This window comes from Rhipicephalus sanguineus, chromosome 8, assembly GCF_013339695.2.
Source record: "Rhipicephalus sanguineus isolate Rsan-2018 chromosome 8, BIME_Rsan_1.4, whole genome shotgun sequence".
NCBI lineage: Eukaryota > Metazoa > Arthropoda > Arachnida > Ixodida > Ixodidae > Rhipicephalus > Rhipicephalus sanguineus.
Window position 1 is genome coordinate 69,192,148 of NC_051183.1, and position 22,916 is coordinate 69,215,063.

General features: G+C 44.9%; 2 protein-coding genes across 2 annotated transcripts in view; one reads left to right on the top strand and one right to left on the bottom strand.

Annotated features, from left to right (window-relative positions):
• LOC119402055 (actin-related protein 6) overlaps positions 1-6,459 on the bottom strand; it is a 39,929-nt gene extending 33,470 nt beyond the window's left edge. The window contains exons 1-2 of the mRNA XM_037669136.2: positions 6,341-6,459; positions 4,215-4,332 (exon numbers count right to left, since the gene is read on the bottom strand). Of these exons, the coding sequence (XP_037525064.1) occupies positions 4,215-4,332; positions 6,341-6,417 (195 nt within the window). The 5' untranslated portion in view covers positions 6,418-6,459. The remainder of the gene's footprint in view (positions 1-4,214; positions 4,333-6,340) is intronic.
• A 666-nt stretch (positions 6,460-7,125) lies between these two features.
• LOC119402056 (tubulin beta chain) lies at positions 7,126-18,555 on the top strand. The gene is made up of 6 exons (XM_037669137.2): positions 7,126-7,313; positions 13,714-13,822; positions 15,306-15,416; positions 16,204-16,648; positions 17,261-17,697; positions 18,246-18,555. The coding sequence occupies exons 1-6, from the start codon at positions 7,257-7,259 to the stop codon at positions 18,425-18,427; spliced, it is 1,341 nt and encodes a 446-aa protein (XP_037525065.1). The 5' UTR covers positions 7,126-7,256; the 3' UTR covers positions 18,428-18,555.
• The last annotated feature ends 4,361 nt before the right edge of the window (positions 18,556-22,916 follow it).

Genomic DNA, 22,916 nt, shown 5'->3' on the forward strand with positions numbered 1-22,916 from the left:
TGTTTATCTCGCGGTTTCTTTTCTCGGACACAATGAATTGCCCTAGCAGTGTAATGTGCCACACATCTAGCAATCGGTGACTTGTAAAGCTGCGACATCGTGCAATGTTTGTGAGGCATCTGGCGAGCGGAATCGCTTCAGCTCGTCACTGCAATGAGCGTCGCGCGCGCTCTTGCTGTCCGGTCAATGCCACGATCCACGTGTCTGCGGCTGTAACTTCACCCCTGAAGACACAACCACATTGCCCGAGTTTACGCTTATCGGTGATCGTGCTCGAATAATTTGTTTGTCCGAATGCCTTTGCAGGTTGTAAAATAAGATCAGCTGGTAGTGTAGTGGCACCTGTCAGTGCAGATATCAACCGCTCCGCGCGCTTTGTCTCTGTTACCAGACGGCGTGCTGCCGGGCACACCGAACCATCGCCTCCGATACTGCGCGCAACTTGTCAGCACACAATATCGGAGGTCAATGACTGGGCGACGCTCAAACCATCGAGTGCGCTCATGAGAACATGCAATCGCCAGTGTGTCTCACGAGTTAAGGAGGCAAGGCAGTGGTGAGAAGGAGGGTACAGATATACAGTAGACTCTCAATAAACGAAACTCTCTTAAATGAAATTGCTGCTTAAATGGAACAACTGCCTCTAACATGATTGGTTTTGTGCTTGAATTCTGCACCCCTTTTCATCTCTCAGTAAACGAAACTCCTGTTAAATGAAACATATTTTCCTGGTCCCTTCAGCTTTCGTTTAACAGGAGTCTACTGTAATTGTCCGTAGCGACCTTGGCACACGGTTCATCGCTTAATTTGTGGAGCGAATGATTTGACGATGCGCTTGCCTAAACGCTGACAAAACTTTAAAATACCGTTTCAGGCTCGCGTAGCTGCGCGTGAGTGGAAATGAATGCTGATGACTGGCTAGCTGAAAGCCATTTACAAATCTACCACTCTCTAACTCATACCAATCAAGCGGTGATTTAAAACATTTGTGTGCAAAAATTTGTCGATCTTTCATGCATTTAATGCAGTCTTGGAGAAGGGAACCAGTAAATTCCCACTCCTCATCATTTTGTGGTACTGTCCAACATGCCAGGTTTAAGGTGCACATCCAAAATTGATTATGATATACGTATCGAATTATCTATATATCCAGGACTGATGGATATTTGGCGAGAAAGCGATGGCAAACACCAAACCTGACACAGAGGAACATCACCATGGCTTTAACACTGCCATGCATCTGAGAGAGGCTCACCAAGAGGCAAGTTTGATCTGCAGAAATTGTGTCTCATGTCTTGGTGCACGGATAATCATGGCTCCAGCACATAAAAAAGAAGGTAAATGTGTTTTTTTGTCACAGCCTGTTGCAGCAATAAACATGTGCTTTAGAGAACACCAAGTGAGCAACATAATCTTTTCAATGGCATTATATGCTACAAGCAAAGACTTTTATTCCATACTGTTGCTTATAATTTGACATGCGTCTCATATTTCTGAAATAAAAAAATTTTTCTAAGACTTCAGCTGCTGTCCTAGTGCTTCCCTATTCAACCAACTGTGTTTACTTGTTCCGAAGTTCCATACCTCATGCTGTTGTGCAAATAGAAAAAGAAGTTATTCAGGTGCCATTTGTTCTTCATGTCCTCTATCTTTCTGTCGGCTTTTGCACAGCAGACTTGAAGAGTGTAGGAAATTTACAAACAGTACACTGATACATCTTAAACTCGGTTACAGCGCGACAATAGACAAGGACAAAAGAAGGAAACGAACAACACAGTGCCATGTAGTTCACTTCCTTCTTTTGTCCTTGTCTATTGTCGCACTGTAACCGAGTTTAAGATGAATCCCAACCAAGTGGCCCAACTTGCCGTCTCGCTGCAGTGCACTGATAGGCCCACCAATCACCCTGTATGCAAGAGAACTCATCATAGAGCAGGTAGCACAAAAAATACGGGGACACAAGCTAGGCACATAAACACGAGATGACACGAGCTCGTGACGAGACAACAGGAAACACGAGCTTGTGTCCCCGTATTTGTTGCACTACCTGCTCTATGATGAATTCTTACAAACTCACCCAGATTTCCATTCTCGTATGCAAGAGAAGCTGAGTGAAATAGTGCACACTCAGACAGGGACAAACTAACAAGACGACACAAGCATCCCTGTCTAAGTGTGCACTACTTTCACTTATGTACCAACAAACCCAAGCTGGTCTTCAAGAAAAGGCATTGGGTTTGATGGTGGCCTAATACCGGCGTCACAGAAACAGTTTTGATTGTGAGTATGGTCGGGATTGAATATTGCTGTCGCAATCTCCGATCGTCATCGCTCCACTAGTTTACAGCCAATGTATGTAGTGATGTGTAAGCTATGATGCACCAGACGCTGGTAAGTGGGTTGAAAGCAGTTGACATATTTTCCTAATATGCAGTAAATTTGGCGAAGCAAAGATTGTTCAATCGCAATCGAGAAACTCGATGAGAATGTGTGAATCATGATTGACCGAATCTCGACCCAACACAGTGAGGACTGAATGTTCCCGTGAAGCAGCACTATACTAGTAGTCTCACACAGGTTTAGAATGCAAAGCAGGATGGCCATCTTAAAGCAGGATGCACACAAGCCTGCAACAAAGAGTGACTTTGGGGTGACCAAAGAGCGATCAAAGAGTGACTAGGGTCATCACAAAAGTGACAACCTTAGACTTCCAAAAAAACGGCAGGAAGTGGAAGATGGACCCTAGACTGGCATGCATCATAAGCCACATCACTGAAGACCCTGCCGTTGGAGAATATCGCTGAGTACTTCGCTTGAGAACATCGCTTGAGCAGGACTATTTTTTTTAGTTGCAGAGGCAATCCGCAGCCGCACTTCAGTCATTCTGGTGGAGCCTCTTCTGCCTTCTAAAAGGGGCCCCTGCAATACCTTTTCAAGTAATCATCGAATGACTTCATTAAACGAGTTTATTGCCTCGCAAATCGACTGCTGCAAACATTTTTAGAATCCGTCAAGTACAAGCGGAGTTACAGGGGTTTACCGCATGCTCTAATCACTTTCTCTCTCCCTTCGTACCAGCGAGCACACTGAAAGTTACGCAGGGGGGGGACGACAAAGGGGCAAGAAGCTACATCCATTCGTCAGCACGCATCATGACCCTGAGCACTTTGTTTTCTTCTTTTTTGTTTGAATACGCTGCTTACTCAGTGTGATCTTGAAGAGGCTGGTGTAATTCTAGCACTGTAGAGTGCAGTGCGGGCATGTCGCGGCGTCCTGCGGCAGCCGCGGTAACCGTGCAGCTCACGATGTTCAAATCAGCCAATGGCCATGGACTTCGTGTTTATGATGTGATCATTTTGGATTACGTCATCATTTGCCAAGAGAAAAGTGAGCAACTTCTAGACGACTTCGAAGATTAATTGTAAATTCCAGGCCACGTGCTCCGCACTATAATGTTTGGCTCAGATGTGCTCAAAAGCTTCGTCTACCGGTCAGTACAATTTCCTGACCATGCTCATAAAGGGTCGCAGGGCCATTTAAAGGAGTACTGAGATGAATTTTAAATATTTTCTGGTTGTTGCTGTAACTGGAAACACTGTTGTCGAGAGCCCTAAAAAGAATGTCGTAGCGCTTGGGAATGCGTTGAATATATTTTGAATACAGCTATCGCAATACAGCAATTTCGGTTTCGGTATCGAGGGGAGCGGCTTCGCAGTGAGTGTCAACACAAGTCTGACGTCACGTAAAGACTGCAACTCACGATATACTAGCAAGAGCTGTCAGCTTGCTGTCAGTCGCACGTGGTTCACGTAAACCATGACAAGTGAGTTGTCATCCAGAGACTCTGACAACAATTTAGGCTGCATGGAGGACGCAGGTTTTGCCAACTCAGTGAAATGTGTTGACTTGCCGGGATGATGTGCATTCTGGCGGGGCTGGCTTGCAGATGTTAGGCGACAAAATATTTAAAATCAAAGTAAAATATTTTATACGTGTTGTCTGGCTCCGGTGCGTGGACAGCAGTGATAGTGCACACCGTGGAAGCGAAAAATGTGCCTTTTAGGGTGCCTCAAAATCGTGTCAGCACTCCTTTAAGCTGTAAACTGAATATGCATTCAAATCGAGCCCGATAGCATTTAAAGAACCTGTGTGACACTAGTACATAAGGACTGTATCAGAACGTCCACAAGAAGGTGTATTCTCGTTGCTGTCACCTTCTGGAAGGGCAGCAGGTAGAAGAGGCCCGACATGTCCTTGCAGTCATCGAGCTGGTCGGCAATGAACTGGCGTCGACGCTCGCTCTTCGCTTTGGTGATGCAGTTGGGCAGCACCCTGCAAGCAGGTTTCGCACGCACACGCTAGCTTAGAAGAGCGCTCGCAAGTCTTCACTTCGCTCGAATCAAGCGAGATTCTGCACCGAGCAAAAACGACACTGTTGTAGCATAGCGTTTTTCAAACCCTGAAAAAAAAAAAAAATTATAGATTTTTTACCTTCCAAAAACGATGTGATATTGTGGTTCATTGATTAAATTTGTCTACCAGCAGTTCGACATGAGTGTTCTCCTAATTGGTGGGCTAGCAGATGCCCATGGATAAGGGAATTTCCTTTCTGTCTAGCCTTGCACATCACCCGAGGGCTCACACTGTTATGCAAATAAAAATTATGATTATTATTATTGTTGTTATCAAAATGAAGCTGCCAGAGCAGGGATTGTACAAGTGACCATAGGTCGGCAAAAAGTGTGGAGCTCACTCAGACTCACTCATGAAATAAATTTTGCCCTTAGGGCTCACTTGAATTCAGACTCACCGAAATTTTCCTCAAGCGGAATCACTCGGGGTCAGGCTCACTAAAATTTTTTCAACTAGAATCACTACGACTCAAACTCACCATAACATTACTCCCTTGGGCTCAGACTGACAGCTCAATCTGAGTCTGAGTGAGTCAACTCATGAGTCCGTTAGCTAGCGCATATTTAGCTTTTTTGACGATGGTTTCATCACTCTTTAGCCGCAATATCTCGCATAATCGGTGCTCTACTAGACCCGTATGGATACAAGTTATCAGTGGTTGCAGTCCAGTAACGACATTTTAATTGAAAGAAATTACTTGGAGGTATATTTATCAAGAACTTGTCGTGAAAGAAATTGCGGGAAGGAGGTCATGGCACCTCGTCATGCGAGGCGACATAAGGCTGATAGTAATGCACAAGTTGAGTAGTTGTCACCATAGGTCGGCACAAAAACGTGGAGCTTACTCAGAGTCATTCAAGAAATATATTTTGTGCTTAGGGCTCACTCGGATTCACACTCACCAAAATTTTCCTCAACCGGACTCACTCTCACTCATACTCACTAAAATTTGTGTCAGCCGGACTAACACTCACCAAAGTATTACTCGCCAGGACTCACTCAGACTCAGACCAACGGCTCGATCCAAGTCTGAGTGAGTCGACTCATGAGTGAGTTTGCCGACGTATGCAAGTGACTCCAATCTTTGCAGCACAATGCCATAGCTACTGGGCTGCGCGCACAGGGTTTAAAACATTAATTTCTTTGTCATTAAATGAAGGTTAAAATGCTCTAAAACTTCGGAAGTACCAACACGTGTGAATGAACCATGAAGAATATCAATATAATACTAATTTCTGGAAGCCAGCTCGCAATGTAACACGGAATGCAGGAAAAAAAAAATTTCTAGTACCACTTTCACACGGTCTCTGCGGTGATGAGTGGGTCCACTCCCCTCTGTAACGCCGCAAATGGCATTGGCAGTATTTAAATAAATAAATATCTCTCGTATTTGAAGTGGGCGCGCTTGTGTCGATTTAAACGGAACTGAGTCGCGCTAATCTCAAAGTTTATGGCTTCACGCATTGGTATGGTCTATTACCACGGAATAGTCTATCTTCTAAATTCAAACAGTCGGGTCTCTTCGGTCATAGGCACGCGTGGAGAGTGTTCTGAACTGCGCACTTCATCCGCTCAGAAGCGATAGAAACACTAAACGAGAGTTTAGGTTTTTCTGTTTCCTGATGCAGCGCTGGATAATCTAGATCCGAATCCTCAGACGAGCACCTCTAGAAATGTCGCTTTAAAAGTACGCTGATTGACCGCTAGAGGAAGTGCGGGCAAATGTTAGCTGGAATTATTGGACAAGCGAGTTTGTACCACGAGCAAAGAGACATTGCCGTCGAAAGTTGATCGCCGCAGAATACGACCCAAACACCACTGCGCTAGCCGGTAACCGGCGAGATGCTCGTGCTGGAAGGATGAACGCCACGTCGACGTCGCAATGCGTGCAAGTTTACACGTTTTGTTCGTGTAAACGGAAACTAACCTGGGAACATTTTGCGTCGTGAAACCGGCTTTTATGGAACCACCGCCGTTGTCAACAACCAAACAGTGCGCGGCCATTGCAGCGTGCGTCGAGACATTGTTGCTACCTTGCAGGTAAAAAAATCTGTCAAAATTGACGCGCAAGCACGTTTTGCTGAAAGCCTGCGTCAAGTGCAAGGTCAAGTACGCCTTTACAGTAAGAAATTTATGTCTGTATTGTTTAACGTCTTCGTAACATTATGCCTTTTGTAGAAAGTTCAGCTGGTTCAGCGGGGTGTGTCAACCCGTGTCAGCCAGCTTGCTGGAAAGAAAGGAGGAGGACGCTCTATTTGTATAGTACTAAACATACTGAATCTTTGTAATGGACATTGATTTGTAGAGTCATAGTTAACGGTCTTAATCTCGATAACGTCGCAAACTTACACAGTCATTGCTTTGATACAGGAATTCACTCGGTGTAGGAAACCTACGAAGAAAACTGTGCACGTGTTATTTTGGTTTTACACAGTGCAGAGTCGAAGTACTTCGAAATTTGCACTCCACGTTGATGTCAGAAAGCTTGCACGGCGACGCGAAAATGAAGAGAAAAGAAAATGAAAGCAGTTGATGGAAATTACTGTTTCGAAAGATTGACAACTCAAAGGTTGGATGACGTGCCTCGTTCATTTCCGAAACTGAAAACAAAACAACAACCAACGCAAGAACTCGCGATCTACGTCACGTGACACGTTTGGGCCAATCGCACGATGCCGTTTTGAGTCGAGCCCTCCGATTGGCTGACCGGGTTGGCGAACTGGTAAAAACCAGTTGTGGCCGTTGAAAGAACCCCTCAGTGCACACGGTGACTGCGATTCCGGAGCACCCACTGCGAGTATTCCAGCTAGTCTTCCTTGTGCGTACATTTTCCAGACCCGAAAATGCGTGAAATCGTGCACATCCAGGCGGGGCAATGTGGAAACCAGATCGGCGCCAAGGTAAATAACTGCTTTGTTCACTTCTTAAGCCGCTTCAGTTGTCAGGTGTGTGCCGGGTGTGGGCGCGGTTAGGCCTAGCGGCATGTCAAAATCCCGCCCCGATCAAAAACACCGGGCCAGGTTGATTCGAGGTAGTCGATGCAAGCGTGGTCACGTCTTATCGAGACTTTATCCTTTGTCGCGAGTCTCTTAGCGAGCGTCTGTACGTGGTGTATGTAGCTTCAACGTCAAAAGTACTGAACGGAAAGCCCCACCCGCCGACAATGCCGGCTCGTTGACCCGATTGTGACCGTTGCGAAGCGCTGCTCACGGTCGTGACGATTCAAAAGAGTAACAACCTTCGTGCCTTGTTGATTTAGGCCTCGCCAGCCACCCCTCCCTCCCGCTGTGTTCGTTCGTGCTCTTAAACGGGGACACCGGTAGTCCTTTTCGTTCACGCAAAGAAGCGGGTGTGAAATTTTTCACGCGTAGGCCTTGCCTCGCTTGCATCCCCCGTAGTCGTTGCACACGCAACGTGGGCGTCCCCGAATTCGCCTACCGTGACCTATCCGTCCCTTCTTTTGCGGCCCGCCCATTTTGTCCTGCTTACAGCGCGTCTTTTCGATTCGCGATTGCGTTTATCTACAGTGCACGTAACGTAGGCCTTCTCGTGTCGTGGGGGCACGTTTTCGATTAATTGCATGAGCGACTCGCCCTTCGCGGTAACGTAGCTGTAACCTTAGGCTTTCGGTTCCGTTGGCGCGTGTTTAAACCCCCCTCGAAACGATCTTTTTAATAGTGTTAACCGTAACCTAACTTTTTATACCGGTACCCATCGGCCATTGTGGCCGCCCCGGTCTCATTTCCTTGTTTGGCGTCCATTTTGTCTGGCTCCGCTTTCTAAATTAGTAACGTCGGCGACTCTCCTTACAAGGTAATGCGTAGGCAGACGGTTTGGCGATGCGTCGTTATGTAAGAGCGGCGTCTTTCGGAGACATTTTCATGCGCGAATAAGTATTTCCCGTCGGCTGCCAAGAAAGCGCGCGCTCTTAACGGCCCGGCCGGCACTTTTCAAAATGCGTGCCCGCTGATTGGCTGCCCCGATCGGCACTTGACCAATGGCGTCTCGACCTTCGCGTATCTTTTGAATTCGGCTTCGCGCCATTTCTTGACCGTTGTCTCTTATCGCAATTTGCGCGGGTAATCTCGGTGTTCATTAACGGTCGCGCGCGGCGGCTCAAATTTTTTTTGCTTGCTGTATTGAAATGAAACAATTGTTTATAAATACTCGCGATTGATATGTCAATGTAGATAGCATAGTGAAATTAATCGACGGCACACAAGACAGAACTACATAGTATGGTTGTGTGCTACACGAATACCGTATTTACTCGATTGTAACGCGAGGGGTGACTGCGTTCAGGAAGAAAAAATAGCATATCAGTATTCGATTGTAACGCGAGGGTCGAGTTTAGGTAGCAAAATTCTGGACCAAAAGTTTCGTTTCATTCGAGTAAATACAGTATGTAGCAGAGCGCGACGTGCACTTGTGCCCGGGGGATTAGTTGCGCTGTGCTGTACCGACACGCCTTTAGATATTTGTGTTCGTAGCGCCGCTTGTTTACAGATACTGTAACGTTTGTTTCGTGACCCCCACCCTAAAAATACGGATAGGGAGGACTTTAAGATAGTGCATCGCGTCATTTGTTACCGCAATTCACATCCGTGAAATTAAGTGGGCGTGCTTTCCGCGCTCGTATCGCTATTTTATTATACCTTTAGCTTCATACTAATACCTATAATTAGGAGTCGCGAGTTGCCCATTGTTCTGCGTATGTAGGTCACAGTAGCGTAATTTGATTTGGCGCTGATACTCGGATAGGGGCGTAATGCGAAGGCGGATTCGTATGTGTGGGCGGCATTCTTGCTCCTACATTCCTTTTCTGTGATTTTTTTTTCCCCCGACTTAGCCTCCCATGGGAGACAAATTATCTGCCCGATTTCAATCGATGCTGTAGCTGTTGAGCAACGGTTTTAGATTCTCAAGTCTTGCTTTTCGTACCTCGTCTATGAAATGGTCGAAAGTTGGTAGGGGGCATTTGTGCTCCCTTCGCGATTCTGAGCCGTGCTTGCAAATTTTCTGCCATAATGTTTCATTCAGTCTTTGCAATAGAAGGTAAATAATTTTATCGAGACTCCTAGCTTTTCTCGACTTTTCTCTTACCCACCGTGCTACCTCAGCCGATCGGGTGTTCGTTGCCGAGTCCAAGGACGCGGGTTCGATTCCCGGCCGCTGCGGCCTCTATGGGTATAGTCTAAACGCGCATACCTAGATATAGGTGCACATTACAAAATCTGCCATAACAAAAAAAGATCGATCCACCATGTCTCATTCTGTCGTTTTCGCACTGTCATTCCGAAGCAATATTCGTATTGCTCATCGCTACTACTGTCAGATGCATAAGCACAATGGAAGAGTGCTTCAGGTTTTTTAAATCTGTGGCTGTTCATTGATCACTTAGGTGAATTTGTAGAATCTACAGGGTTGCCCACATTTAGAGCATGACGCGCCTTAACAGTATTGCGCTTATAAAATTCATCTGGATATTTCTTCTGGTTATCGGCATCACTGTCTCCTAAACCACAGTTCCTCTTTGTAGTGCTAGCCGTGTGGAAAGGTGTATGGACTTGAATCTTAATTTTCCCCGAAATGCAGGCAGCCCTGTGCCATGAAGAGATTGCATAGTCAGATTCCAGTGAAGTTTGCGTAAGGCAAATTTAGAGGGCATGCATTAAATGCAGCATAGCCAACCCAATCAATCCCTTATGTTGCACACATTGGAGCTTTTAATTGCACTAGCTATTTTTAAGTTGCACTCAACACACCAATAGATTCCTGTCCAACTGTGAAATTCTTTCATATTTTCTTAATGAGGACTAACAGACAATGCCAAGGAAAGTATAGGAGGTGCTATTTGCAGTAATTAGGATATAAATGTGAAGAAAGTCAAGTGGACAAAAGTTTTCGTCCACTTTACTTTCCACACATTTATATCGTAATTACTACAAATAGCATCCCCTATACTTTCCTTGGCATTATTGTCTGTTCCCATTAATGTTGTCTAAAAAGAAATGAGCTCTTAAAATTTCCCTTCTTTCGTTCATTTACCGTATTTTTCGGTGTATAAGACGCACCTTTTTTCCTAGATTTTCGCTGGTGAGTCTTATATACGCAAAAAGTCACGTGATTCTGCGAGACCAATTTGCTTATATTTAATTTATGAGTACGATAAACTGAGCTCGAGAGCATTCGTAAAAATATATCTAATTTTGTTGTAGCAATGAAGCGGCTGCGATCTTAGATGTCAGCTACTTGCTGTTCAAGCAGCGCGGCGACCACGGAGATTACGGCCGCAATAAAAGCCACCACTGTCGCGTGCCCCATTGTACTGTTTGAATTGTTTGTTCTTAAACGAAGAATTAAACCCACAGAACTGAGGCAATAAATAAAAAATAGCACCACAACGGTCCATTGTAACGTTGTAGCGCCCACAATGTCAGTTACAAAAGCGAAAGTACCACTTCATTATCATCAGTTTCCGTGTGAGACGTCCAGCAGTAGTCTCAGCTTCCGGTCGCCATTTACGTTTTGTATGCGTGCGCAACTGTTTTGTATGTAACCGTGCGGCGCGTTCGTTGTTTATGTGTTCTCACCAAGTCTGGTAATGCCCTAAAGGCATGGTAGCCACCATAGTACAGGCAGTGCCAACGATGTGCTTCAAGGTGCTCACAATGCTGCGTAAAAGTTACTCGGAGGCTGACGGCAACCCAGCGATGCTGTCAACCGAGGCGGAAGAACTTTTGACAGTGCGCCGGAGGATGTGGCTTCAAATCCAGTAGAATAAGTAGTGGTTTTCTGCGCCTTAATAAAACTGCTGCTTACAGATATTCAGTGCCGTGCGTGACTACGCATTTCGCAATCAATGTACTCTGCGTGGGTCATTGTGTTTTATCATGTCGACTGAGTTAAAAATAGATGCACCTTTGTATAAGACGAGTCTTATATATCATTTTTTCTTTCGAAAGTCGTAAAAAGTAGGGGGTGCGTCTTATACAAAGGTGCGACTTATACACCGGAAAATACGGTAATATTTTCTGGCATTTATTGTAGGCGTTAACTCTTGCACTCGCACATCTCTTGTAAACCCTGATAAAGGAGTAATATTGCTGAAATACTACCTTAGCATGGCCGCTACATCACTCTGACATAGTTGACACCATGACCAACACTGGTGACCTAGAATGTGCCCCAAAAGCTTGAAATGCCTGGGTACCATGGGTCAGTGGTAGCCGGGCCTCATACACCTACTGCAAAATTGGGTTTTGAGAAAGCCTTTTAGAAAATTAGTACTCCGATGCTCGGCAGTATTCAATCTGTCTCTGAGGCTAACTCAATAAATGATGCCCGAACTGCATTTTAAAAATGCCCTTTTGTGTGCGCACGAACAAAATGTGCTCGTGGCAGGATGAAACGACACTGCGCTAAGCCAAACCAAACAGCTGTGCTCATACATACACAAAGGTTTTCTTGAACAAGGATAGCTCGTACAAGGAAAGCAGTTTCGAATGAATGGTGGCAGTACGCTGAATAGATGGCCAGCAGGTTGTTTGATAATCTTTTAATGCCAGCATAATCTTGCATTACTATTCTCAAATGTTGGCAGCGTTGTCTGTAATGTTCACTGTCCGCTGTTTAAAAATCTCCACCATTTTCACTGCATCTCCGTGCAATCTGTTTTTGGTTAATTTTCGGTTTTGATTAAGTCATTATATTGTGGACATCTTTCATGTTTTGCCTTTATATTCTTGACAGTTGTCTACTTGTCACCGCATCAAAAGTTCGATGTTTCGGTACAGTCTAACTTGCCACATCTCACTTTATACAAATTGTGCTTGTAGCTCTTGCAAACTGTACTCAGTTTGATACTATCAGGTGCAAGCAACCCTGTGGGGCATAGCGAGACTTGCAGCAAATGCATTCACACCAAGCAATAGTTCAGTAATTTCTCTAACCGTAACCAAATTGGTTTGTTTCTTTGGGCTGAGTAATAAATGAAAGTACTTTGCCTTGAGAACACACCTTTGTGCGGTATTAATACCGCACAAAGGATCGCTTAGCATCTTCATTTTCGTTTTTTGGTGTTTGCGTGAGGCGTCACAACTGGCTGCAAATCAAACACTTGGCTTGCAGGAGCGTTTGCAGTGATGAAAGCTAAGCCCATAGTTCCCACATCGCTGCACCTAATGTCGTAAGGTTTATACTGTCGTAATATAAGGTTTATAATGTCGTAAGGTATACATATCGCAAGGTATTTTACATTTGAGACTTTTTTTTTTTTTTTATTGATGTGCGGTCCCCACTCCTGCATATCTCCAGCAGGGCTGCAGTATAAAATAAAGATCTCTCGTGTCTGCCTTCGTCACCCACTTTTTCCTGTCATCAGTTCAAAGAGCGGTGCTGCTACCGTAATTGCAAAACTACATTCATAAAGGGTGCAGTTAATACAGCGCATAAAGTGCCGCGGAAGTTCCCGAATTTAATGTTGTGTTCACCCCACGTCCTTTGCACTTGTAGGTCGTGTGTGCCGATTTTGACTGTGGACTCTCTGCAGATGGTTCGTATAGACCGCTTCAGCCGATTGAGCCGAGTTTGCAGGAGATAAATGCCCCCTCTTCCTCTCAGGGGGTCAGTAGGGCAACTTGTTTTCGCGTATCTCTGTGCGTACTTTGCACCGCTCTTTCGTTACAACTGGAGTGCCCCGGCTTGTTATCAATGGCTGACATGCGGCGTACCGCGTAACTGAATCATCCACGCTCGTGTGCTGTAAACGTCTTTGACATTTCCATATCTGGCTCGAGTTCAATTGCCTTACCCGCAGGACTTGACAAAAGTGCCGTATTTTCTGGATTGTAATGCAGGTTGAGACTGCACGTCTGTTCTGGGGGAAGATAAACAAAACGTAAAAGCAAGTCTGAAACCGCTTTGTATTGCTAGGTTGCCGAGTTGACTTTGTACTTGCAACAGTGTTCTTTCCTGTTGCAAGAATGAGTGGCAGGTGGTGGCATTGTAAATATTCTAGTGAAATGCAATAATTAGCAATGAGCTGTTTATCATGTATTCGATAGTATTGCATTTTTTTTTGCAAGAAAATAGTTGCAGTCGTGCATAAATGTAAAAGTTAACTGTCGTATCTGCACAGATGCTCTTCAGACAGGCGGTCTTCAGACTTCTTTGCCAGAACTTGTACCATCCGACAAGCACAAGATGTGTACACAATGCCCAAGAGATGGGCGCATTATAGTCCATTGAGGCAGGTTTGCCGGATAGGCTGCTTATGCGGGATGTCTTTCTGCCTTTCAGTTCTGGGAGGTGATCTCGGATGAGCACGGCATCGACCCCACCGGCAGCTACCACGGTGACTCCGACCTCCAGCTGGAGCGCATCAATGTCTACTACAATGAGGCTTCCGGTGAGACTCCCAACCTGTGCCTTAGCGTTTCTGGGGGTCTTTCTCTCCCACAGTTATTTAGACTTTACTTTACTTACCATTACTTTGTTGAAAAACTAGGGGCTCACAATTTCCCTATCGAAATTTCAATGTAACGATTATAGTATTCGGGTGTTCCCCTCTCAGGTGAGCTGTATGAAAACCTGTCTGTAAATTTAAATTAACGTAGTATTACGGGGCATTCCATATTATTGCAAAAAGTGTTGTAATACATTGATTTGTTTTGCATTACTCTTAAATTATGAATAAACATCTATTAATTGGTCATCCATGCTCTATTTTTTTTTTTTTAGCAGGGACATGGCACATAAAAAAATTATTTCTTTGTCGATTTGGATGAAACTTCCAAAATTTGTCTATTTGTGCACGAATTTCAAATGTAGAATTATTTTTCTGGTGTAATTGTAGTTAAAATACAAAATATTTCATGTGCCTCTTGGGAGAAAGATTTTTTTCTAACCTGGAGTTCCAAAGTAAATCATGTCATGATCTGGAACCCGATCTGTGTGCAGTGCAACAAAAATAGATGTTCTGAACCCATTAAAACAAAAGCTATGGTATGTTGCACAACAACCTCCAGCTTGAAATTGACTCTCTCGAATGTTCAACATACCGTAGCTTTTGTTCAAATGGGTTTAGAACATCAGATTTTGTTGCACTGCACACAGTTTGATTGCAGGTTATTGTGCTATGCTGATTTAGTTTGCAATGTACTCAGTTTCAAAAAAATATTGCTCCCCAAGAGGGCACATGAAATATTTTGTATTTTAAGAACTACCCATTCTTTCTTTGAAAGGTAATTGCATTTTCACATCTGCTCACAAATGCATAGCAGCGAAGTTTTATAAAAATCAATCAACAAATTCTGAGGCTAGACATGTGTAGTCAGTCTTGTTTTTGATTATATCCACTCCCATCAATCAAAAAATGCTTTTGACGCAACTCGCGGAAAGGATAATAATTTTGTGCACGCTACACGAAGACACAGAAAAGTTCACAAGGACCAGAGCAGACCATCGTCTGACCCTTATTCAATAAGAAACCACAATATATACTCACTACAAGCACCTCATGATCACTGCGCATGAGCAAAACGGCATGGTGTATTGCTTTAAATAAAGAATAAAACCTTTAACGGACACTTTGTGCTATCACATCTCGTTTTTATCGTGGAAACGGTTGTCTAACTGTATTTACTGTTACTCTCGGTAAATGGAAATCTCTTGTTACGGAATTACTGATTAATTGGCACAACTACCTCTAGTCTTGTTTTGTACTTGAAATCTGAACCTCTGTTCTCCGTAGATCGCGCTCCTGTTTACTGGAACATATTTTCCCTGCCCCTTCAGGTGCCGTTACAAGTCTATTGTACACGCTAGATACACTCACCATACGCAGTCCTCAGTCTTTGGCTTTGAGTGACTCTCCGGTTTGCTCGGTGTAGGAGGCAAATACGTGCCGCGTGCCATCCTCGTGGATCTGGAGCCAGGCACCATGGACTCGGTGCGGTCAGGGCCTTTCGGGCAGCTCTTCAGGCCAGACAACTTCGTCTTCGGTAAGTCCAGTTTCCCAGTTGCAGCTTTTTTGATGTTTTGTCTTGTGCAGTTGTTTCGTTCATTGGCGCTGTTGCCAGATCTATTTGGTGTATTCTCTTATATTTAATGTATTGCAGTGGAACCCAGATTTTAGAATTTGAGGGAACCTTGCAAGTTGTATAATCGAAATTCAATTAATGCCTCTCGGACCTGCAACTTGGGCAAGAAGTCTGGAAAAATCGGACGATAAAGAGTTTCGGCGTCTGAAATTTCGAACCCTCTTATACATTGATGTCTATGGGACTGGCGACGGTGCCACGAAAGCGTCTGAAATACCGGCAGTTGACTGTAGTTAAAGCTGCAGCAGACCCCACTGATTAATCTCCTTTTAAAAAGTCCATCAAACTTGTAGCTGGCCAAGCAAGCGTTCCGTATTTGTTTGCATTAGTGGAGCTCTTCTGCACCTGTCAATCTAATGGACACGTGCACTTTCACCCGATGTCATCAGAGTGCATTCAATCGCTGCAAAAAAAAAAAGCGGCAGGTTCTTAGGTGCCAAATGGGAGGGTGCGCATTAAGCCTAATTTGAGGGTGTCAGGAGTTGCAGAAAGTCTGTTAGGTCGTAATGATGTTGCACAAGAGGAACTGGAAACTGGCCACGCTGTTGTTCATCAAGCTCCGGCCAATCCTTGACAGTTCAATAAAGCTCCCCTGGAGTACGAAGTGTGAACTTTTGAATGTAGTTTGCATCTTCTATGCATTCCCTTGTCTGCTGCCTTTGTCCAACATGCCACCTCACGCTTTCAGGCCAGAGCGGTGCGGGAAACAACTGGGCCAAGGGCCACTACACAGAGGGCGCCGAGCTCGTCGACTCCGTGCTGGACGTCGTCCGCAAGGAGGCCGAGGGTTGCGACTGCCTGCAGGGCTTCCAGCTCACGCACTCGCTCGGAGGCGGCACCGGATCGGGCATGGGCACCCTGCTCATCTCCAAGATCCGCGAGGAGTACCCCGATCGTATCATGAACACCTTCTCCGTCGTCCCCTCACCCAAGGTGTCGGACACCGTGGTCGAGCCATACAACGCAACCCTCTCGGTTCACCAGCTCGTCGAGAACACAGACGAGACCTTCTGTATTGACAACGAAGCCTTGTATGACATCTGCTTCCGCACGCTGAAGCTGACCACACCCACGTATGGAGACTTGAACCACCTCGTGTCTGCAACCATGTCCGGTGTCACAACTTGCCTTAGGTGAGCCGTCGTACCAGTCTTCTCTTGGTTCATTCCCAACTAGACTGAAAACACTTGATGTAAACACATCTGCTGCCTTTTGTTGTGGAGCGTTCGTAAGCATGTTCTCATGAGATGAGAACACTGATAGTGTTTCAACCTGCAAAGAATTTGCAAAACGGCTCCATTCAGTAGAGCTTTTTCATTGTCGTGACGTCAAATGCTTCTCAAGCGTTTTAGATGCTTGACTCCAATACAGGAATATCTTTGTGTTGCTGGTTTAGGTCTGAAACTTGAATATCCTGGAAAATTTCGTCAGGGATTTTGACATTTCTGCTTAGCCAAGCATTGTCATCTGTAGTAACGAAGCTTTAACTGTTAATGTGCATATTACTTAAACTGGCCTAAGAAACCGTGCTTATCTTTTCAGTGGAGACCATCTAGCATGTCTTATTTCACAGCTAAATGGCAGGTGCGCTGCAATTCTCTTGGGCAGAGCTCCAATTTTGTTCTAAAGTTGTAACTGAGTGTGGGTAGTTACGAGGGCTGCTGCAGGTGGATGCTGCATTGCTGTCGGCATTGATGCTTCCATTTTGGGTATTTTCATCCTCCTTCATTTGCGCCTTCCTCCAGGTTCCCAGGCCAGCTGAATGCTGATCTGCGCAAGCTGGCGGTCAACATGGTTCCGTTCCCCCGTCTCCACTTTTTCATGCCTGGCTTCGCCCCCCTCACCGCCCGCGGCTCGCAGCAGTACCGTGCCCTCACCGTACCCGAGCTGACCCAGCAGATGTTCGACGCCAAGAACATGATGGCGGCATGCGACCCGAGGCACGGGCGCTACCTCACGGTGGCGGCCATCTTCCGCGGCCGCATGAGCATGCGTGAGGTGGACGAGCAGATGCTCAACGTTCAGAACAAGAACTCGTCTTACTTTGTTGAATGGATCCCGAACAACGTCAAGACGGCCGTGTGCGACATTCCTCCTCGCGGGCTCAAGATGTCTGCCACATTCATTGGAAACAGCACTGCCATTCAAGAGCTCTTCAAGCGAATCTCCGAGCAGTTCACAGGTGTGTAGTAAGGGCCTGGTGTGTGCGTATGTTAACTTGGATACAGTGGTTAAGCGAAGCAATGCCATTACTAAAACATTGTGTGTTGGCTGCATGATGCCTCGTGGTGGCTCTTGGTTGTCTTTAACACCAAGCTTTATCTTAGTTGATATTTGCAAGCAGTATGAAAGTGCACCTCATTCTGGCGTATAACCTGCACGAAATAAGTAATAACTTCACAGCTAAGTTGAGTTGCGGGTGAAATGCAGATTTGGGTGCTAAAGTTAGCTTCACAGTAATTCAAGAGGAAGCACACTAGTTTTCTTGCTGTTCGTAATTGAGAGGTGGGCTTATACGCAAGAAGATATGGCAGTTGCAGCGACGGGATTTGGGAGCGCTTTTGGACTGTACAGCTTGTGGGATCTGCCCATATCTGTTAGGAAATTCAGGTATCAAATATGTCTTTCTAAAATAACAATGTCTACTCTGAAGATTCTCTTTTGATGAGTCTGTTTTCGACGTAGACGTGTGCTCATTCTTCCGCTTCGTGCACTTATTTTTTTACGCAGCCATGTTCCGCCGCAAGGCTTTCCTCCACTGGTACACCGGTGAGGGCATGGACGAGATGGAGTTCACCGAGGCGGAGTCCAACATGAACGACCTGGTTTCAGAGTACCAGCAGTACCAGGAGGCGACCGCGGACGAGGAGGGCGAGTTTGAAGATGAGCCAGAGGCTGATGCTGAGGCTTAGGCGGTTTTTTTTTTTTTTTTTTTTTCTCTCATCCGTCATTCCCACTTCCCCCCACCCGTGTTCATTTTGTTCCAGTGATTTTTTTTCGTTCATGTTCAGTTCGGAATAAATTATTTTGTTCAAGCCTACAGATGTCTCTTGTGGTTCCAACTACTTCAGGATGCTGCTTCTAGCATTATACTCCAGCAGCTTGCTTTGAAGTGTTGCCGCTCTGCCTGTACTATTGGCGTCAAATGAAACTGTACACGGCAAGCATTAGAAATGGTATAGTGTGCGCTGTCTAGTTATCGCGATTGACAGGTGCAGAACTCTGGTTTGGCAGCACTGCGCATGTCCATGGTAATAACTGGATGGCGCACACCATACCGTTGCTAATGCTTGCTGCTGTTAACATTTGATCTGACGCTGGTATCGCAAAATCTTGTAGCCAACAGCTGTTGCTGGAGTAGATACATGGCACACTAATGGACTTGCCAGGCAGTGGAATATTGCGATATTGAAAGTAGATTAATGGGAAAATACAGAATTTCAACTAAAATTTACAAAATCAAATTAATTTATAAATTCTCTAGCCGAAGTTGCTAGGTCACTCTACTTTGAACCTTAATTAAAGGGACGCTAAAGGCAAATATTAAGTCGACGTTGATTGTTGAAATAGACCAGAAACCACGTATTGCTACTTTTGGGCTAAGGAAGTGCTTATTTTGATATAAAATCACGTTTTAGTGGTCCGCATCGGGTTAGCGCACTTCAAATCACCCGCCTGAAATCAGTCACACGTCACTGCTGCCGTGCCCAACGTTGCCCGCCTTTACTGCGCGGCGGCGTTACTGGCGGAGTGCACCATTCGGGCATCCGGCAACATCGCATTCATGCGGCATTTTGTCGAACTTTCTGTCGGCGACTTTCACGAGCGTGCAAAACACGCGGCAGTACGCGATACCGAAACTACCACTGAGACGCGACCGCGTGGGCGAAGCAGGGCGCCAGGAGAAGCGCAGTTCGGCGAAAACGGAACTTTTGTACCACGCGCGCCGTTCCCCATGGCAACGCCAAAGAGTTTCTTTTTTCCATGAATCAAACGGAAACGAACAAGCAGCATTTCATTCTCTTGATGCATGGAAGGTTCTTTTTTCATTGCTGCTAGTTTGATTAGTGATTAATTGTAGGCAGACTCATACCTCATCGGGATCATTTTGAAAATGTGCCGCTCGTGGCGCTCATCGTGTGATATATTTAGCTTAATTTCTCGGTAAGTAGGGCACTGCTGTTGATAATATTGCCGTTTTAGACGTCATACATTGAGCTTTCACTCTGACATAAATTGTTATTTGCCTTTAGTGTCCCTTTAAGAAACTGCAAAGCATTGGCAGCCTTTCCTTGGCAATCAGAGGGACCAAGTAAATTTGGTACATCTAAGCAGATGTAAGACCAAGTAAATTTGCAGTTTTTTTTTTCTTTTTTACATATATCATTCTGTTGTATTGTGGACTTTACGAAAACAGTTGAGGTGAGATGCCAGACCAGCTCTAAATAAAAATTCAGATGTGCAATTTCACTTGCTCGCGTATGACATTTTGTTATTCTAATGATGTTTCAAGTGCTGTAAGGTGTTCGTTGGTGGCAGTGCTGAAAATTTGCCCAACATTATATTCCTTCTTAATCTATCACCTACATTGTATCCAGATTCCGGAAATACAGGAATAACCGGGCCATGTGCTTGCTAACGTACCTGCCTTTTCATTCAGCATTAGACCCTTATGTCCTGGGACCCAAACGAACTTAATCAAATTTGCATGCAATGAAACTTAAAGGGGTATTCAGACATCTTTTCGAAGGCGAGTTTACTCTGTCATACAAATTTGTATGCAGAGACCGTTCTGAGCAAGTGTGAAGCTCAGCAAATGCTGATATCTTATTTTGATGTTAAAGTCAATTTCCCCTTGGCGCACCTACCGACATCAACACTAGCTTGACGTCAGGCTACAGTACCAATTCTGGCGACATCACGCAGAAGTTTGGCTGGTTGTGATGACGTCAGGTACCAAGATTTTCAAGATGGCCGCTTGTGCGTCACCAAAACATTCAAAATGGCCGCTGTGCGGAGCGGCCCTGTTGTGACGTCAGGGTACAGTAGGAACCGAAACTAGCTTTTAAAAACACTAATTACTTTTTCAGGGTGCACTCGCGCTTAGCACTACCTTTTCTAGGCTCTTGAGGGCTTGACGGTTCATTCGACGCAGAAATACTACAACTGAAAATTTTCCTGTCAGTACCACTTTAAGGATTCAAATGTACTCAAGACATGAATCGCTCCTAGCAGTAAGAGACAAACGTACCAATAGCAAATCAGTCACAATTAATGCAGAACTTGTCGATGCTGTTAATTTCCGGAAGCAAGAATGGCCATTAAAAATGTGACTGGCTTTATGGACAGTATGTAACAGGTAGTCATTTAAAGGTTAAAATGGCTGATTTGGCGAATTCATTTAAAGGGACACTAAAGAGAAACAATGAATTGGTTTCCTTATATGATATATTCCTTTATATCATTTTCAGCATGACCGACGTGACTCCGCAGAGCCCAGAGACGCTGGTGGAAGGCTAGCTAATACCTCCGATAATTCATACTAGGAGATTTCTGTGAAGTCATCAGTTGCGGCAAGCAAAGGTAGTGACGATAGTTGGGATGAAAAGCGATGCTCCAACCCCTACCTTTTAATTATTTCAAATGAATATCTTATTTTTTTCGGAGAGAATATAACAGATTCTGCCTTTAGAGACCGCGGAATCATTTTCTTTTTACGTGGAAAGCAATATAGTGCGCGTTTATTGTTTGATTTAGAAAGAAAATCGAACGTCCGAATGTTCGTAATCCCCCGCAGTTCACTTGACGAGCAGGTCTGGTTGGACCCAACTAAGTCACAAGCGATAGCAGCGAGCTAACATCTGGAAATTCTTCCATTTCCAGCTGGAAATGTTTCCGCCGCTATCTGGAATTGAACTGGAAAATTTTTCCATCTCCTGCTAGAAATGCTTCCATATCTTGCTGGAAACGCTTCCATTTGCAGCTGGAAAAATTTGCAGCTCGGAGGAATTTCCGGTTTCATAATCGAGCTCGGAATGGAAAAATTTTCACCTGGCAGGTGAAGGCTGCCAGCTGGAACTGGAAAATTTTTGAGCTGGGAGGAATTTCAGGTTTCATAATCCAACTGGGAATGGAAATGGAGCTTTGAATCCAGCTTTGAGTGGAGAGCCAGTTCGGGCTTAAACTTCACGTTAATGTCGCTTCATAGACTTTGCGCCAGGAGAAGGGACGGCACGTTTCCATGGGCCATATAGAACACGGCAGCTGGCCGCAAAAGGCTCATGGATAATTCGTTCGTGGTCGACGCGCAGTGATGTCAACGCTCTGAATATTGCAGGCGTTCCTGCGAGCGTTGTTTAATTGTGCTGCCATGCCCTGGACTGCTGCGTGAACTTATTTGTGATACAGTGCATCTTTTCAAGCTCCTGTTACTAGCGGGAGATGTAGAAGTGAACCCGGGTCCTGAAACACCTGAGATTTCACGACAGCTGCTGCAAATTTTGAAGGATTTGAAAGAAATGAAGAAACAACGCATATCCGAAATATACAAGAAACTCCAACAGCTTACAACCCTGGGCAAAGTATTTCGTCTTGCGCGGAAATGGTCACCAACTCAGAGAATCTTTTCAGCTATCCTACTAAGGCTGGAAGACCTTGAAAATCCCCTTAGACGATTCAACTGAGTAGTGTAGGGTGCCCTATGGAAGAATCTAAAGAAAACGAAGGCGCACTAGTACTTGTAGTAAATAAAGGAAATGTAAAAGTGTTCTAAAACTTGAAGGTGTAAGTATCGAGTGCCTTCATTGATTAGGCGGCCGGATCCCACTAAAACAAGACAAATAATTCTGAAAGACGTCGGCATCAGAGAGAAAAATAAACCTCGAAAAACTGTTTCAAACTAAAGAGGTCTGTTTTTTTTAGTTCTGAGGATATTTTTCCTGCGAGATTTAAGAAAAATTGTGGAATTTCGCTCAATCGAGGTAAGAACCCGGTGGCAAAGTCAATCTAATTTGTCATAAACTACGAATAAACGGCGACGTGTTATATTGGGACGAGGACAGTAATAACATAGCCCCTTTGAAATCTGTTTCCCTCAATTATGATAAAAAAAACAGCAAGGCGGCTCTCAAAACCTGCGTCTCCGCCGAACTCGATCTCCCTCTGATCTTTTTAAACGTAAATGCCTGTACTATTCCTCCCTTGAAGCATCGCTTAAAGGGACGAACGATGCTTTCTAACCCTAATAGAATTTTGGCTTACAGCTGATATTAAAGGCCGTGAAATAGACCATAGTAACTACGCTATCATCCTTAAGGACCGGATGACATGAGGTGGAGGCGTGCCCATCCTAGTGAAGAACGATGATCCCGTTTTTAGTATCACCCGATAATGCAGATGTCG

What these genes read in the sequence shown, in the direction of transcription:
- LOC119402056 (XM_037669137.2), top strand. Translation starts at nt 7,257, where the DNA reads ATGCGTGAAATCGTGCACATCCAGGCGGGGCAATGTGGAAACCAGATC. An exon ending in GAAACCAGATCGGCGCCAAG is followed by an intron (nt 7,314 to 13,713) that starts GTAAATAACTGC and finishes TCTGCCTTTCAG; the next exon opens with TTCTGGGAGGTGATCTCGGA. An exon ending in AATCTCCGAGCAGTTCACAG is followed by an intron (nt 17,698 to 18,245) that starts GTGTGTAGTAAG and finishes TTTTTTACGCAG; the next exon opens with CCATGTTCCGCCGCAAGGCT.